Consider the following 15,938-nt stretch of genomic DNA (forward strand, 5'->3'; position numbering starts at 1 on the left):
GAAACATGGAACCTTGAAGCGAAAAAGGCAATAACACGATGGAATTTTTGATTGTGGCTATATTCTGCGCCACGCTGTAACGCTTTTATTTCCTAAATTCTAATCGTGCTCATTTTGTACCGGCAATGTTTTAAAATAAGTCACGTCTGCTATACCCGTGGTGTCCTCGATCTGGGTTATGTTTGCGTCCAGACTGTACAGGGCCACAGTTTGCCCTCGCGCCGCCGATTTCATCATGTCGTGTTATCCCAGACTTTGCCATGCGGTGGAGCTGGAGGCTTCCGTGAAAGTCGCTAACATTTGAACGATTGTTGCCCATAAGCATTTGTTTAATCAGCTTATGTAAGCTTGTTGCTCGCAATTAAGCCACTGCCGACAAGGTAGGCCACCTTGAAGGAGCACCTGGAGATGTGGCAATTATTCGCTCAGGCGGCCAACCTGCACCCCATCGTCACGCGCCTCAAGCAGTTATATAACGACGCTCCGTTGTTTTAAACGCTCTGGTGCAGTCCTTGGTTAATGCTGGGCGTCACGTGGCTGTAATTTGGGTTATGGAGTTGCAACAACTTGATCAACTGCCTAGGTTATGTAAGTTTGCCGAAGTGCAGGAGTTTGCATTGCACGTCCCATGACGCTCCAAGCTGTCAGATGCCCGACCTTTTTACAAACTTGGAGCGATTAGTGCAAGCACGCGTTTGTGCAGATGAGCAGTCGCCGGCATGTTATTGAACTGCCATGAGCAATGCGTTGACGTCCGCGGCCCCGCGATAATGATATCTAACATGGGAAGGTAAGCTTGGCGTTTTGGAAGGTCAGAGGGGACGAACTGATTGAGGGTTCCGGTAGTGTAGTGCTGATACTCGCGTTAACCACTGCGTGTCTGGTAAACCAGAGGTACGGGGTTCGATTCCCCGCGGTGCCCGCCTTACCTGCCTGGGTGAGAGGCAGGCGACGCCATTCAGCCTCACCAGCTGAGTGTCGTAAAGCCTCAGGGACGACTGCCATGAGAAGCGAGTATAAATTAAACACCACAAGGCTGACAAAAAGTGTTATGTACCTGCGATAGTATTGATAACATTTTCGCAAGATGCGGTCAACCACATTGGGACGCAACCTCGGCGTTTTGCCGGCGTTTTTGGGTCACCGATACAAATAACTGGTTTGAGGCCGATTTCGCGAAATGTCTCGAAGCCGTCTAACGGACGCTGCCAACTCGCGGGGTAATTGTCGCTAAATTAGCGGAATAATCTGATCATATCAGCTGAAGCTTGAGCCCCTGGTGTGACGTTTTGCAGCTTTGGTCTGATCACTGGCAGCCGCGGCGGGGATTGGCAACACTTTGGCGGATCTGGTGCTCGGTCAGCAGCGCTGCTGTGCTGGTGACGCCGCCGGCGGATCTGGTGTTGGGTCAGCAGGACTGCTGTGCTGGCGACGCCGCTGACGGATCTGGTGCTGGGCCAGCAGGGCCGCTGTGCTGGTGACGCCGTTGACGGATCTGGTGCTGGGCCAGCAGGGCCGCTGTGCTGGTGACGCCGCTGACGGATCTGGTGCTGGGCCAGCAGCACTGCTGTGCAGGTGGCGCTGACATAATACGCCGATATCAGTCGTCGGCTGGTGTTTAGACCGATTGGAGCGGCTCCGATCGCCGTGTCTTATGGGTCGTGGCTTGGACTGACCTCACCGCGACTATCGAGTGATCGAATTGGAGAAGGCTTTTGTGTTGGTGCTCGCGGCATTGCAACAGAAATATCGGCAATTGAGGAGATTCAGAAGGTTGTCAAGGGATTTAAAACCCACCTTATGTGCTCGCCGCTCAAGAGCATTTGTGATAGTTAGGTGAGAGAGAAAATAGTAGAAAAGACGGGCGGAGGCGGAGGCTTTGGAGTTTTTCAGTTCTAGCGCATTTGTCGACGTTCCAATTTTGCAAGAAAGCCTCAGCGATCTGTGCTAGATTTATCCACCTTTTTCCTGGTGCACATAAGGAGCCAATGCACGGAGGCGAAGAGAAGAAGGCTGGCCAGTGGTTCGAACTAAGGCCATAATTGTTGGGCCTCGTGGCTTTCGTTCCTTCAGCCACATTTCTCCCATTCAGGACCACGCAAAGACTTCAACTGACTGCCAAGACGGCCCCACAGTAAGCTCTGAACGTGGTTTTTAAACCCTTGGTAGGCTGATTGACATTAAAGGTGAGTTAGTGGTGATGTGTACGGTGTTGGTAATAGGCACGCGATCGCCAAGAATTTCGTTGCTTTGTAGTCATATAGAATGAAAACATCTGGGTATCCTTGGCAAACACGTTTGTCCGAGAACTTGACGTTTTGGGTGACATGTCTCAGTTGGGATACTTGTGAGATAGCTGCTATTCGCTGGCGTAAGGACCAGTGCGCGGAACTGCAGCTGCACACTGCAAACGCCGTGTTATGCACGCATCCTTACAAGGAACAAAGCAGCGCGAATCATGTGAGGGAATCCTGCGGGACCAAACGCACGAAGTTATGCTATCCGTGTATGGTACTTTTATGGCTTTCTCAGCCATCTCGCTATTTCCTCGTCCTCTGCAGTTTAATGAGGTCGGCCCCCAATAACTGACGTGCCCCAAACTGTTGTGCATCAAGGTGTCCTTAACCCCAAGCCCTGCCTTGGATCTTTATGTCATTGGCGTTATCCTCATCCCACGCCCTATGTTTATTTCGAGAAGCCAGGCGCTCCATGTCATAGTGATTGGTGCAAGAAAAGCCACATGCTCGCCGATGTAGTAGTCAATACAGCATAGTATAACCTTGCCCCACCATGCCAGCAATCACAAGCAACGACAAGGAAAGGATGCTCTTTGTTGGCTTTATTGGCTGCACAGGGCACGCAGGTGCCAAATGAAATGTGCAGATGTGCACCAGGTCGAAGGGGCAGAATTGTTAAACAAGGAACTAAATATGGGAACAGTAGACGTGGAAAAGCCGTGTTCCTGAGTGGGGCTACACCTGAGAGCTCAGTCGGGCTGTCTTCACCGTTTTCAGCGATGGAACAGTCGTGTGCTGTTGCAGGGTCGCAAAGCGAGAGGAGGCGGAATGACCGGCGAAGCTTGAGCCCATCTCAAACGTGCCGCGATTCCCCCAATGGTGCGTGTCTGAACAGGACTGCTGCCTCAGTCCTCTCAGGTTCGCCCGCCGGGCTCCTGGGAGAGGACGGCTGCCGGTTCTCCCAGCCTTACCCGCCGGGCTCCTGGGAGAGGATGACTGCCGGTTCCCCAGCCTTACCCGCCGGGCCCCTGGAAGAGGACGGCTGCCGTTCCCCCAGCCTTACCCGCCGGGCCCCTGGAAGAGGACGGCTGCCGTTCCCCCAGCCTTACCCGCCGGGCTCTTGGGAGAGGACGGATACCGGTTCCCCCAGCCTTACCCGCCGGGCCCCTGGAAGAGGACGGCTTCCGTTCCCCCAGCCTTACCCGCCGGGCCCCTGGAAGAGGACGGCTGCCGTTCCCCCAGCCTTACCCGCCGGGCCCCTGGGAGAGGACGGCACCATGCGAAGCGCCGTCGGAACAGCCGCCGCCTCGTCAGCCGCACTCACGCCCGGTTTCTCCCCTCGTACCGACCGAGACGTACGTGCTCCGCGGCGATATCAAACCTGCCTGGGCCGGCGCGACCGCGCCCAGCCAGCGCCGCCACGATCGTGTGACACGTGCGGCGCGTGCTGCCACGGCTCGGCTGCCCCGCACCGTCCGCGTGTGTGACGCTCACCTCAAGGGTTCGGATGAGTTGTACGATATCGCCCGTTGGCGGGTGGTGATCGCGTGAAGGCTCGCCGTATCCGGCCTGCTGGTGTGACTCCCCGTCACATGGAGCCGCTGGGGGACGTGACGGGCGCACTACACCACGACCATCACGCTTCACCACGACCATCACGCTTCACCACGACCATCACGCTTCACCACGACCATCACGCTTCACCACGACCATCACGCTTCACCACGACCATCACGCTTCACCACGACCATCACGCTTCACCACGACCATCACGCTTCACCACGACCATCACGCTTCACCACGACCATCACGCTTCACCACGACCATCACGCTTCACCACGACCATCACGCTTCACCACGACCATCACGCTTCACCACGACCATCACGCTTCACCACGACCATCACGCTTCACCACGACATCACGCTTCACCACGACCATCACGCTTCACCACGACCATCACGCTTCACCACGACCATCACGCTTCACCACGACCACCACGCCACGCCATGGCTACGACGCTACACCATGGCTACTACGACCACCACGCTGCACTATGACCACCATGACCACCACGCTGCACTATGACCACCACACTTGCTACGCATCGTGGTAATTATGCGCACTGTGCCGCGTACGTCACTTTGTAGTCACAGGTGGAATGTGTAGCCAGAACTGATTTTGCATTGATGGAGGCGATCATCTCAGCTGAATTGGATGCATTGCTCAGAGTCCTTAGTCCCTGGCCCTTAATTTCGTGGTCCTTGGGCCTCTTGATCATTTTCCCGAAGTGTCTGGGTAACCTCGTCAGTCAGTTATTTGTTTTCACATATGTTAGCAAGTAGGCAGATCGCTCCGGTCCATGTAGATGACGGTGGCGCAGTGTCGGCTCTCTGTCCCGGCAGCTGGCCTGCCCTCCGTGGTCTGCTCGAGGCTGGTGTGTAGAAGCACGTTACGGTCAATGTGGATGACGGTGGCGCAGCGTCGGCTCTCTGTCTCGGCAGCTAACCTGCCCTCCGTGGTCTGCTCGGGCCTGGTTTGCAGTGGGACGTTCCGATCCTTTTGGATGACGGTGGCGCGGCGTCGGCTCTCTGTCCCGGCAGCTGGCCTGCTCTCCGTGGTCTGCTCGGGCCTGGTTTGTAGTGGGACGCTCCGGTCGCTGTGGATGACGGTGACGCAGCGTCGGCTCTGTTTTAGCTCCGTCTCCCTTCCGTGGTCGGCTCGAGCTGGTGTGCTCGTGGCGGCTCGCCACAGCATGAAGCCCGCAGGCGCTCATGCGGCCGGTGTGTGTCCAACTGAACAGCATCCAGCAGCTGGTAGGCATTTGGTGGCGTTAGTGCTTTGAGCGTTCGAGGCGTGTCCCAATGCATTTTGGATCGTTTTCGGGCAATGGCTGAGCGAGGTATGCTTCTAACGGACAGCCGTTGGAGGCCCCTGCGCTGACCCTGGCTCCGGATGTAGGGCAGGGAGTGGCAGACAGGGCAGTGGGCACATGAACGATAACGAAACTGAAGCCAGACCGATGGCCCGTCACACTCGGCGCAGCACAGCCATGGTGCATGTGTCGTTAATTCCGGCGATTGCGGGTGCTTTCTAATGACCTTGTTCCCCGAGCATTACAAATCACTAGATTGGTTTGTTTACGTTCCACGGAAGAGCCGATTTCCGGGTCGGAGGCGTGTCGTCGCCAGCCGTGGGAGCGGCGCACGCGCTCGCTCGCGTTGTTCACGCTGGGGGACTGGATAAACCAGGTCCTGCGGGCCATGGCCGCTGCCAGTTTCGGTATTCAGGGGCGGACGGTTGGGCCGTTGCTTGCGTCAGTCTTTGTCGTCGGTGCCCCAGGCATCGTGAACGTACTCCTAGAGGCATTGTTTTCTTTTTTAGCTAAATGCGTCGAAACAAGGGACTTTCTCCTGACTCATCACGCATGTCGCGAAGCCCCCACGAATATGTGTATTTACTGTAGATACGGCATCCATGTGTTGAAACAATGTATCGTGAGCGTTTAATGCCTCGATTTTATTCATGTCCAGTAAACGCGACACGTTAGCCTCACTGGAATACCAGCCGTGGGCATCCATAGGACGCCCCCGCAAATTATTTCCTGGAATCACGGCGCGACCTGGTTGGGGCAGGTGATCACAGCACGATTCCGCTGGTAAGCCACATGCCGCTTATCAACCACTTGCCATCACTGCTTGGTCGACAACAGCTGGCGCCGGCAACAGTGAGCCGCGCTGACACCGCTCAGTGTCAGCCCGCAGCCGACGGAGATCCCCCGGCGTCCGACCTGTCACAGTCTCGGTCTACACCGCAGTCTCCCGAGCCGCCGCGGTCCCCAGTTTCCCGAGCCGCGGCGGTCCCCGGTCTTCCGAGCCGCGGCGGTCCCCGGTCTTCCGAGCCGCCGTGGTCCCCGGTCTCCCGAGCCGCCGCGGTCTCCGGTCTCCCGAGCCGCCGCGGTCTCCGGTCTCCCGAGCCGCCGCGGTCCCCGGTCTCCCGAGCCGCCGTGGTCCCCGGTCTCCCGAGCCGCCGCGGTCTCCGGTCTCCCGAGCCGCCGCGGTCCCCGGTCTCCCGAGCCGCGGCGGTCCCCGGTCTCCCGGGCCGCCGCGGTCCCCGGCCCGCGGGCTGCGGCGGTCCCCGGCTCGACAGCCGCGGCGGCCGGCGCATGCTCAGTGACCGTACGGGCAGTTCTTCTGGTCCGTACGCTGCAGCTTGCTCGGGTCCAGGCCGTAGCGGCGGATCTTGCGCCTGACGTCCTTGATAAGATACGGGTCGGGGAAGCGCTCGCGCGTCAGGATCCACAGGATCTGCGCATTGAACAGCTTCATGTCGGTACAGGACCAGACGATGGCGTAGTTGTGGTAGTCGGTGTCGATGACGTTGTAGTTGGGTCCGCTGCCGAAGCTCGGCGTGCCCTGGAAGCTGACGCGCAGCTTCGCTTCCCCCTGCCTGCCGGCCGGTACCGCCTGCCCGCGGATGTCGTTCTTCCGTCCGTTCTTCCGCGACTGGTTCAGCACGCCGATGCGGCCGTAGCCAGCGTCCGAGTACGTGGCCGTCACGCACGTGCCGCCTACCTGGAAGATGGCGAAGTAGTTGCTGTACTCGTACCACTTGCCGAGGTAGCGCTCCGCCTGGAAGTGGCGCACCACGGGCGGCCGGGGGCAGCTGCCAGCGAACATCACCTGGCCGGCGGCCGAGGCGGCCAGCAGCAGCAGCAGCGGTGGCACTGCGCGCGTCGCCGTCATCGTCGAGAGTGTGGCGCCGGCCGGCTCGCGCGCCGTCTTCTGGTGAACCGGCCCGGCCCGGCCCGCCCCGCCAGGGGGGAGGGGCGACACGGCCGCTGCCGTGCCGGGCTCCGCCGCGCCGCCAACAGCGCCGCACGCACCGTCGCCGAGAAGAGACGTTTTTGTGCCTGTGGGTGGAGCGGGAATGGTCAGGCTTGGCTTGTGCCATGCTACGCTTTTTCATTTCCGTTGTGGGGCGGCTTCGTTTCGGCGGGAAGGTGATGAAAGTGGCCACATCGTTTAGTCGGCCCGCGAGACCAACATCCTTCGTAAACGGTGAACTGAATGCCCGGGTACTCGTTGAAAAACGATCCGAACAAAACCGATTTCAATTTTGTTCACTGACGCCAGGTCAGCTAGGTGTGACTGATGCGAGTAACAGAGACGGTCCTTTTCAGAAACGTATCAGAACCATTACAACGACATGAGATGTGTGACAAACAGGGTAATGACAAGTGTAGTTGTATTGTTACCATGTAGATCAGTGTTCCCCGCCTTTGATGGCCATGTCCCCTTGATGGTGGATCAAAATTCACGCTTTCTTTTCGAACCAAACGGCATAATTGACCTACGTCAAGCGCATTTTATCTCTTGTGAGGAGCTTTAGGCGTATCACTCATAGGTTCAGAGAAGTTCCTACGCAGCGATTGTGTTCGGGCAGTACAAATTAAATCTAATAATTTAATTAGGCATCCGTGCCCGAACACTCATTGCAGTAACGCCCCTCATTCAGCACCGACCTGTTTGATACTACCTGGGCAATTATCTTCCCTGACTCTTAACTCAAATATGGTTTGCAACATCGCGTTTCCCCTTCCTTGGACCATCATACCCCCCCCCCCCCCCCCCCGCCTCCCCCTCCTGTGTGGAAGGCCTTGTGCGTGGTACCCAAAAAGGATAAAACACCCAACGCATGTGGCAACCGACACCAAAGGCTCGATCAGCGCGTTGGAAGGCACCTTTTATGAGATTTTGACAGGCACAGGTCCGCTGATTCGGCATTTGCGCAATCATTGACCTCTGCCATTGTCTGAAAGCTGGCTGGCCGTGAATGCCGTCAGCCTTGGCAAGTTAAACCGTCGGCATAACTACATCTGCAATTATTTGCGGTTTTGTCAATTATGACCTAATTATATACATACATATATATATATATTTATATATATATATATATATACGTATATATGCATATATATGTGTGCATATATATATATATATATATACACATATACATATATGCACGGTCTCAGCTTTGAGATACATTTGCGGTCGGGCTGTAGCCGGTACACGCGCTCACATGGTAGTCTCGGTCTCACGCCTGTGTCTGACCCGGTGGATGAGATTGACCTCAATTGGTAACGACACCCGAATCAGGCGGGTCCAAGCTTTGCACACGAGGCAGTGTGCTATTCCGCGCGCATTGAATCAAACGTTTACTTGTGCCGTTGTCTGTTGTTTCCTCCGTCAGCACTGACCAGTTCGCACCAGTTCAGCATCAGTTCATCTGGGGTTCGCTGCGAAGCCAGGTTGTCGATACTTGAGCCCGACCTCTACCTGTCCTCTTCAGCTGTTTCGCTTTTACCTTTTTAATGTTCTTCGAATGGTAATATTGGCAATGGTGGTAATATTGCAATGTCGCAGGGAAAACACTCCTGATCGGACAATATTCGTGCAAATGCTCAGGAATCTACGCGGCAAATCGCAGCCTGGTACACCATCACCCCTGAGCTCTCATATGGCCGAGAAGTTCGTTGTGTTCCCTTGAAAATTTCTTTAACCGCATTTTTATTCATTGAATGCGGAAAGTCGCAGCAAGCCTGTGCTACATTTACACTGGATCCTAGGGGGATGGGGTCTCATAGACACGTTAAACAAGGGCTTTCAAGCGTAAGGTCTGCGATGGTGTAATGGTTGTTTCATGCCGTTCAATAAGGTTTGCTGTCCTTAGTTATGATATGTACTCATATGTGACTGCTATGTGATCATGTTGTCACAGGGCCCGAAGCCCCAAGCGATCTTAAATGATCAAGCGATCTTTGTTTCGTTTCAAATGTCTTGTGTGAATTTACAGTGTTGTGCTCTCCAGACCTCAGCCGTTTGTGGTTTGGCGGAATGACCTTGACTCAAACCTCAGGCCGCGAAGCGTCCTTCCGGCGGGATCGTCACCGGTCGGCAGTCAGGTGAGTCTGACCTCGGGTCACCTGGCCAGCTGGCCGTCAGAATGTCGATTGTGCCTCTCGCCGTGATAGACACGCACTACGCACTGATGCATCAGAACTTGTTCTGCGGAGTTCTCGATGTGTTGCGTCATGGGCCAGTGGCGCTTTCCCGGAGCGTTAAATAAGAGTGCATTCCCAGAATGATAGATAGTTCATGGACCGGAAACCTGATAGCATCCGGAGATTGTTAGCCGTGGACTCGTTTCGGTGGTCTTCTGGGAAAGCGCAGACCAACGCACAGGCAGTCCCGCTCGCTGGGTGGTTTCCTCACTTCCAAACCAACGCGCTTGGCCAACACTAAGCAGGCAACCCAGTGGTGCTACAGAAAGTCCAAAATATTCAGCTTCGCGGGCTGTATTTGGTTTCTGCATGCATGTCGCGGGGGAATTTTATGGCGGCGGCCTGAGACGCAGGCATGTGTGAGCTCGACCACACGAACGCCGCCTCCCTGTGTTGATGGGCGGCCGGGGGCGGATGTGTCGCCGTCCTGCCGGGCTTGACGCACTCGAGCTGAGCCGCGGAGACCACTGCGAACTCGCCGAACAGCGCCCCAAGAGGCTCAGGCTAACCCGGCATAGTGGGATAGGAGGTCGAATAATTGGATTGGACCGGCGTCGATTAGCCCATTCCTTTTCCCGTTGGCCAGGCCATACCAGCTCATACCAACGGCATAGTGTATGTGAGAGACCGATCATATACTGCAAGAGCTTAACAGGTTTAGACCGATTTTGCGGGCTACCAAACAACATTAACCATGTCTTCCCAGCATTGTCCCTGAAACTGTTAGTAGGAGGTAAACATTAAGCGATGCCAGGAACCTGAGCCAAACATTGAGAGAGGCCAAAAACCTGGAGCAAAACATCAAGAGAGGCCAGAACACGTTCATGTGGTGGCGGCGTGTTGGGATTGGTCTGTTCTTCCGTTGACTCAACGTCGGGTGTCCCCGCCCTGAGCAAGCACCGCTCGCTCGGCGAATAGCAGACCAAGGTTTATGCGCTGCTTCGACGCCCGGCGTCAGCCGCGTGTAACTAAGCCTGTTTGGCTCTCATCATCTGCAACCCGTCATCATCCGATCGCACGGATCATGTGATCCGTCGGATGCGATTGTGCGGATTCCGATCCGAGTCCGTCTCCGCAGCCGACAGCGGGGCCGAGACCGCTGCGCCGGCCGACCGCCCCCGCCGACCTCCCCTGGTTGTCAGGCGAACACAAACGGTGACCTTTCCCGTTCAGTGTGACGGACGGCGGCATCTCCGGGTCGTCAGTGGACCGCACGGCGCCGGTGCATCGGTCCTTGTTACATAAGGGCGCCGCTCGTGCGCGCTGTGCCCCCCCCCCCCCCCCCCCCCCCCGAGGGCAGCCGTCATCAGCGCCGGCAGGTTTCCGTTCTTGAAGGATTGGCCCGGCAGGGTGCCAGCTTAACCGGCGGCGCAGAGCGCGCCGAGCTGTGGTGGGCGCGACAGAACGCGCGAAGCGGGATCTATGCTCCGCCCTGCGTCAGTGGCGACCACATCCGACTCCCTCGACGCTCCCCTACAGCCTTACGTAAGCTGGCAGCGGCCGGCCGCGCTGAGCCGGCACCCTGTGCTGCGACGCTGCGCCGGGGTTTTCCACGCCTGCCTGGCCGGAAGGGACGGCGCCTGGCGTGACGGGTCTAACTTGGTGCGTCAACACGAGGGCGCCCGCGGCGGCGCCCGTCACGGCGCCTGACTGCGCCGATAACGCCCCCCGTGCGTACGGCGAAGTGGGGCGGGCTCGCGGGCGCGCCGAAGTTCCGGCTCCGCGCGGGGGGGGGGGAGGGGGCAGCGTGACGAAGATGGGGCTTACCGTGCCAAACGGGTCGAGATGGACGGGCTGTTGGGGGCAATCGCGTGGTATGGTTTGTCGAGAAGGTGACTGGTATGCGGTTACAGTACGCAGTCACGACACTTACAGCGAGATGGTCTGTCAGGAGGTGACTTGCATAAAGCTACAGTACGTAGTTACAGCAGTTACAGCGAGATAGTCTATCGAAAAGATGAATTGCATAAAGTTGCAGTATGCAGTTACAGCAGTTACAGTGAGAGGGCCTGTCAAAAGGTGACGCATAAAGTTACAGCACGCAGTTACGGCAGTTACAGCGAGATGGCCTGTCAAAATATGACTTGCATAAAGTTACAGTACGCAGCTACGGCAGTTACAGCGAGGTGGTCTGTCCAGAAGGTGACTTGCATAAAGTTGCAGCTCGCAGTTACGGCAGTTACGGCGAGATGGTCTGTCGAGAAGGTGACTGGTATGCGGTTATAGTACGCAGTCACGGCATTTACAGCGAGGTGGTCTGTCAGAAGGTGACTTGCATAAAATTATAGTACGCAGTTACAGCAGTTACAGCGAGATGGTCTATCGAAATATGACTTGCATAAAGTTGCGGTATGCAGTTACAGCAGTTACAGCGAGAGAGCCTGTCAAAAGGTGACTTGCATAAAGTTACAGTACGCAGTTACGGCAGTTACAGCGAGTTGGTCTGTCGGGAAGGTGACTTGCATAAGGTTACAGTACGCAGTTACGGCAGTTACAGTGAGATGGTCTGTCGAGAAGGTGACTGGTATGCGGTTACAGTACGAGTTACGGCAGTTACAGCGGGATGGTCTGTTGGAAGGTGACTTGCATAAAGTTTCAGTACGCAGTTGCAACGGTTACGGCGAGATGGTCTGTCGAGGAGGTGACTGGTGTGCGGTTACAGTATGCAGTTACAGCAGCTACAGGGCTGACATGCGGTTACAGTACACATTTACAGCATATACGGGGTAATTGTCTGCTGAGAAAGTGACTGGCATGTAGTTACACCATGCAGTTGCAGCAGTTACAGTTTGAGGAAGTTCGAGTGCTCCGACTTGTCAGTTCCGGACGCACCGCACTTTGTAATATCGCGAAACGATTGGGAGAACCTTGTCACTGTTCAGGAGACCGGGGTGGTGTAGCAAGGGTCGGCTTTGTGGCCAGATCTTAAAGCATTCGTTTTGAAGCAGCAAACAGCTGCATCGGCGGGGCTCAGAAGCCGTGTGTTTGGCGAGGAGGCGCGGTCGGGGGTCGCCCGATCATTCTGGCACCAAGAGTGGGGCTAGGTGGCCTGAGGTTATGCAGGGACGAATCTTCACCCCTTGAAATTCTGAGGCACAGAACAGCTACATGGTCCATGTGAGTTACGCTCATGAATCTATGTGAACCATATCTCTGTGAACTAAGATGGTCCATGTGATTTACTGCTATGGAACGGCATAGCCAGTAGCATCGCAGTGGCATAGCCAGTAGCATCGCAGTGGCATAGCCAGTAGCATCGCAGTGGAAAATTGTAAAAAACCGAGACGTTTGTTTAATCCGCCAGGAGTGTTCATTCTGTGCAGAGGTACCTGTGCCACACGTCTGTCGCGTCGGCATCCGCGAAAAAAGCGAATAGGAAATGATCCCGTCTCTTCAAAGAGCTGAACATATGTGGTTTCAAACGACTTATATCAAAAAAGTCCTCAGGTGATTAGGTTTAGTACCAATGCAGTGCCAAGTCAGGTTCCTCAAATTGTCTGGTCGGTTTCCGTGAATCTCGACCGGAGTTACTCTAGGGGAGGTCATTTGGTAGATTGTCGGTTTGAAAGAATGGTGGAGCGTTGAACGAACGGTGCGGCACCTGCTTGTGGCAAAACCGGGAAAGTAGAAAGGACCCTTTGACTGTTACCCGACACGCAATTTAAATGTCGGCGTCGAGGCACGGGTGTGCAACAAGGAAAAAAGATATTGCGAGTATTCATATGTCATCAACGCTAACGTGTGGAGGTGCCCGAGTTTGAGGCAAAGCTGAAAACGACTGCAGCTGCCGTTACGTCTACGTACAAGTCATCTCTTGGCAGTCATCGGAAGCTGCGCTGTGGGCAAAGAAACCCCTAAATTTACCGGATTTACGTCATTGATGCTATTATGACTGGCGGAGGCTGTGGGCCTAGTGTTTCTGCTTCAAACTTTTCTTGTAGAGGATTTTCTTTACAAACTGCGTGTTCTATGGTATCCCGTATATAGAAGGCACCGTGTACTGGCCAATGTCTTTTGAGTGAAAAGCTACAATTGTTTCCGTAACCGCGAACAGGAATACGTATCAGTCCTGTTTTGCGATGTGTTTGGGTACAGGGCTCAGTCGAAGATGCGAACAATACGCAATACCTTAGGAAGTCATTGTGTGCGCTCACATTCCATTTAAGCATTGGCATGACGTCAATAATGGCAGTGCGATGGAATGTCTCTGGGCTGAAAGCCCTCTTGTAGCGTTACGTGCTATGATGATGAACAGCTGGTTTTATTGCGGCGAAAGTGATATTTAATCGTGATTTCGTACTGCTATGAAACTCACCTGCACAGGAATTCTTAAACCTTGTCCCAAAGTATAGGATTGATCCCATCTGCTTTATAAAGCTGAGTTCATGCACATCGATGCTCCTATGACCACGAGAGCCTGAACATGAATTAACATGAACATGACTCGCAACGGTGGAAGTCAGTGAGGAAGCTACGTGCGGTGATATATATATATATATATATATATATATATATATATATATATATTGGAAGAGTACATGACCTATGGCATGGGCACCTCCTCACCTGCGTTTGTGCTAGGTTGCTTCGTCCGTAATGCGGAGGGAAATAAAACATGTTCATGGCGTCTAATCTCACTGGCGTTAACTCGCGGCGTGCATGGTACCGAGGTGCAGAGCCGTTATTTGCAAAGAAGTTAAACCAATAGACAATACGTCGACAAGTAGCGCCTAGATGAGGGACTTACATGGCAGGTGAACTAGGCTGTGCCGCCCCTCTCCTCCCCCTCCCCTCCCCTCTCCAGTTCATCGTTGGATATTCCGCCGTGGTCCGATGAAAATGCCATAATTGTCATTTCACCAAATGATGATATTCTAAACAGTGGATGACTGCTTTATTTCAGTGCTCATTTCGCTCGCTGGCTTGGTTCTTCTTACACATGGGCTTGTGTGAGACGGCCGTTAGAGACGCCCGCCGCGAAAATGTCGGCATCAGCGTTTTCTGATCGGTGCATGCCACTGGTTTCACCGTGTTCATTTCTCGCCTCACTGGGAATAAGCGGCCGTTTAAAATGGCACCCTTTGACCATGGGAGGCACTGCCGGCGTTTCGGTCGATTTCGGACGCCGGTGCTGCTGTTTGGTAATTCACGGCTCGCGTCGCCCGAAACATCCCATGACCTATTTCATAAACGTGCCGAAGTTGTCAAATAACAAAAAACGAAACGAAAACAAACGGATGGTTCGGTGTCATCTCTGATACTGCAGCTTAAAGGTATGGTGCGTTAAGAACTATCAAACGCGTAAATGCGAAGAACTTCGCGCAAGAATCCTTTTGTGATAAGAAGATTATGAAGCGTAAGTTGCATGAAACTGAGGGAGCGAACTACGAGATTTTTTCGCAAATGAGCTTGAGGATGGGCAGTCATTGCAGTACGATCAGCAGTCTCGTGCCGGACAATCCGTATTTAATGGGTCTCATGCAAAACGCAGAATGCAACAAAACATTTTCGTTGCCCGAGATTAATTCTGGCGTGATCAGAACCGAAGAGCTGAGCTTTCTTTTCCTAAATTGTGTGGAGCTGTGCAGCCCACGTAATGGTTCTCATCAGCATGGAGCGGGGAGAATCAATGACCGACAAGAAGGAGCTCGTACATTTGTGCAGAAGCTTCTACTTACTTTCTCGCGGTATGCTATTATCACGCATTCCTTAATGCGCGTTGTTGTGATAAGCGGTCCGGGGCCGGGGGAGGAGGCTCTGGGCAAACATCGCCCCGTCGAGGCTATGGACCCCCTCGGCAGACAGGGGGCACCCAACATGACCGGCGCCCTCGCATGCTCACCTCCTCCGACCGGCGTGCGCCGGAGGTTTGGTCCGCCTGGGCCTGCCCGACTGCTACAGTTCCTGTCACCCCTCCTGTCGGTGGCAATGGCTGGATCTCTGCCCGTTCCCAACAACCCTGGGCCACGTCCTGTATGGACACAGCCATCCACATACGGAAACAACCTGTGGCGTCACAGGTAGGCGTCACCTGCGGGTGTGAGGAACGCGGGCAAATCCAGGTGCGGGCAAAAGATAGAAGCAGCTGACGCAGCCCGTGGACACAAATCGAATGCAGTAGTGGCGCACATTTCGCCCCTCGGTCAACTAACACTGGGCCTTGGCAGTGGAGTCACAGAAAATCAAGTTTCTGCCATGGGGTGAATGGACTTGCTCAAATATATGAATGGGCTTCTAATTTCCAATTGAAAGCCGATCACATTCCAGTTTCCGAATGGAATTTGGAATGTGATGCGCTTTTCTAAACTATTCAGTTATTGGCATAAGGCCACTCAACCATGACGTGGCTACTTGACTTGCACCGGTGACATCATTGTAGAATCCCTAACTCGTCACTAGGCCGAGAGGCGAGGAAGTGCGGCAACTCGTGGTTGTGTGCAAAACGTCTAGCAACTGCCAGCACATGTTGACGGTTGTGCGTATCGCGCGAGTGGACAGCTCTCGCGCATGTGGTGGGTGTGATCGACGACAGGGATTCAGCCAGGGGGGGGGGTCATGACCCCTACCCCCTGACGCAAGGAGGCTACACTAGAAACGGGTCGATCTCGCGGTATCTTGCCCAAATCGCAGGATTTCGGA

At 54.8% G+C, this 15,938-nt stretch overlaps 2 protein-coding genes across 2 annotated transcripts in view; one reads left to right on the forward strand and one right to left on the reverse strand.

Moving 5' to 3' along the window:
* The window catches only part of LOC119093682 (DNA polymerase alpha subunit B), a 73,812-nt gene that overhangs the window by 8,387 nt on the left and 49,487 nt on the right, over positions 1-15,938 (forward strand). Inside the window, exon 3 of the mRNA XM_037216682.1 lies at positions 9,155-9,200. Coding sequence (XP_037072577.1) covers positions 9,155-9,200 — 46 coding nt within the window. The remainder of the gene's footprint in view (positions 1-9,154; positions 9,201-15,938) is intronic.
* LOC119093683 (apolipoprotein D) lies at positions 5,667-7,006 on the reverse strand. The gene has a single exon (XM_037216683.1). The coding sequence runs from the start codon at positions 6,979-6,981 to the stop codon at positions 6,406-6,408; it is 576 nt and encodes a 191-aa protein (XP_037072578.1). The 5' UTR covers positions 6,982-7,006; the 3' UTR covers positions 5,667-6,405.

The sequence above is a fragment of the Pollicipes pollicipes genome, unplaced genomic scaffold, assembly GCF_011947565.3.
Source record: "Pollicipes pollicipes isolate AB1234 unplaced genomic scaffold, Ppol_2.1 Scaffold_4002;HRSCAF=4701_pilon_pilon_pilon, whole genome shotgun sequence".
Lineage (NCBI taxonomy): Eukaryota > Metazoa > Arthropoda > Thecostraca > Pollicipedomorpha > Pollicipedidae > Pollicipes > Pollicipes pollicipes.

Coding starts and splice junctions, on each gene's coding strand:
- LOC119093683 (XM_037216683.1), bottom strand. CDS start 6,981: ATGACGGCGACGCGCGCAGTGCCACCGCTGCTGCTGCTGCTGGCCGCC.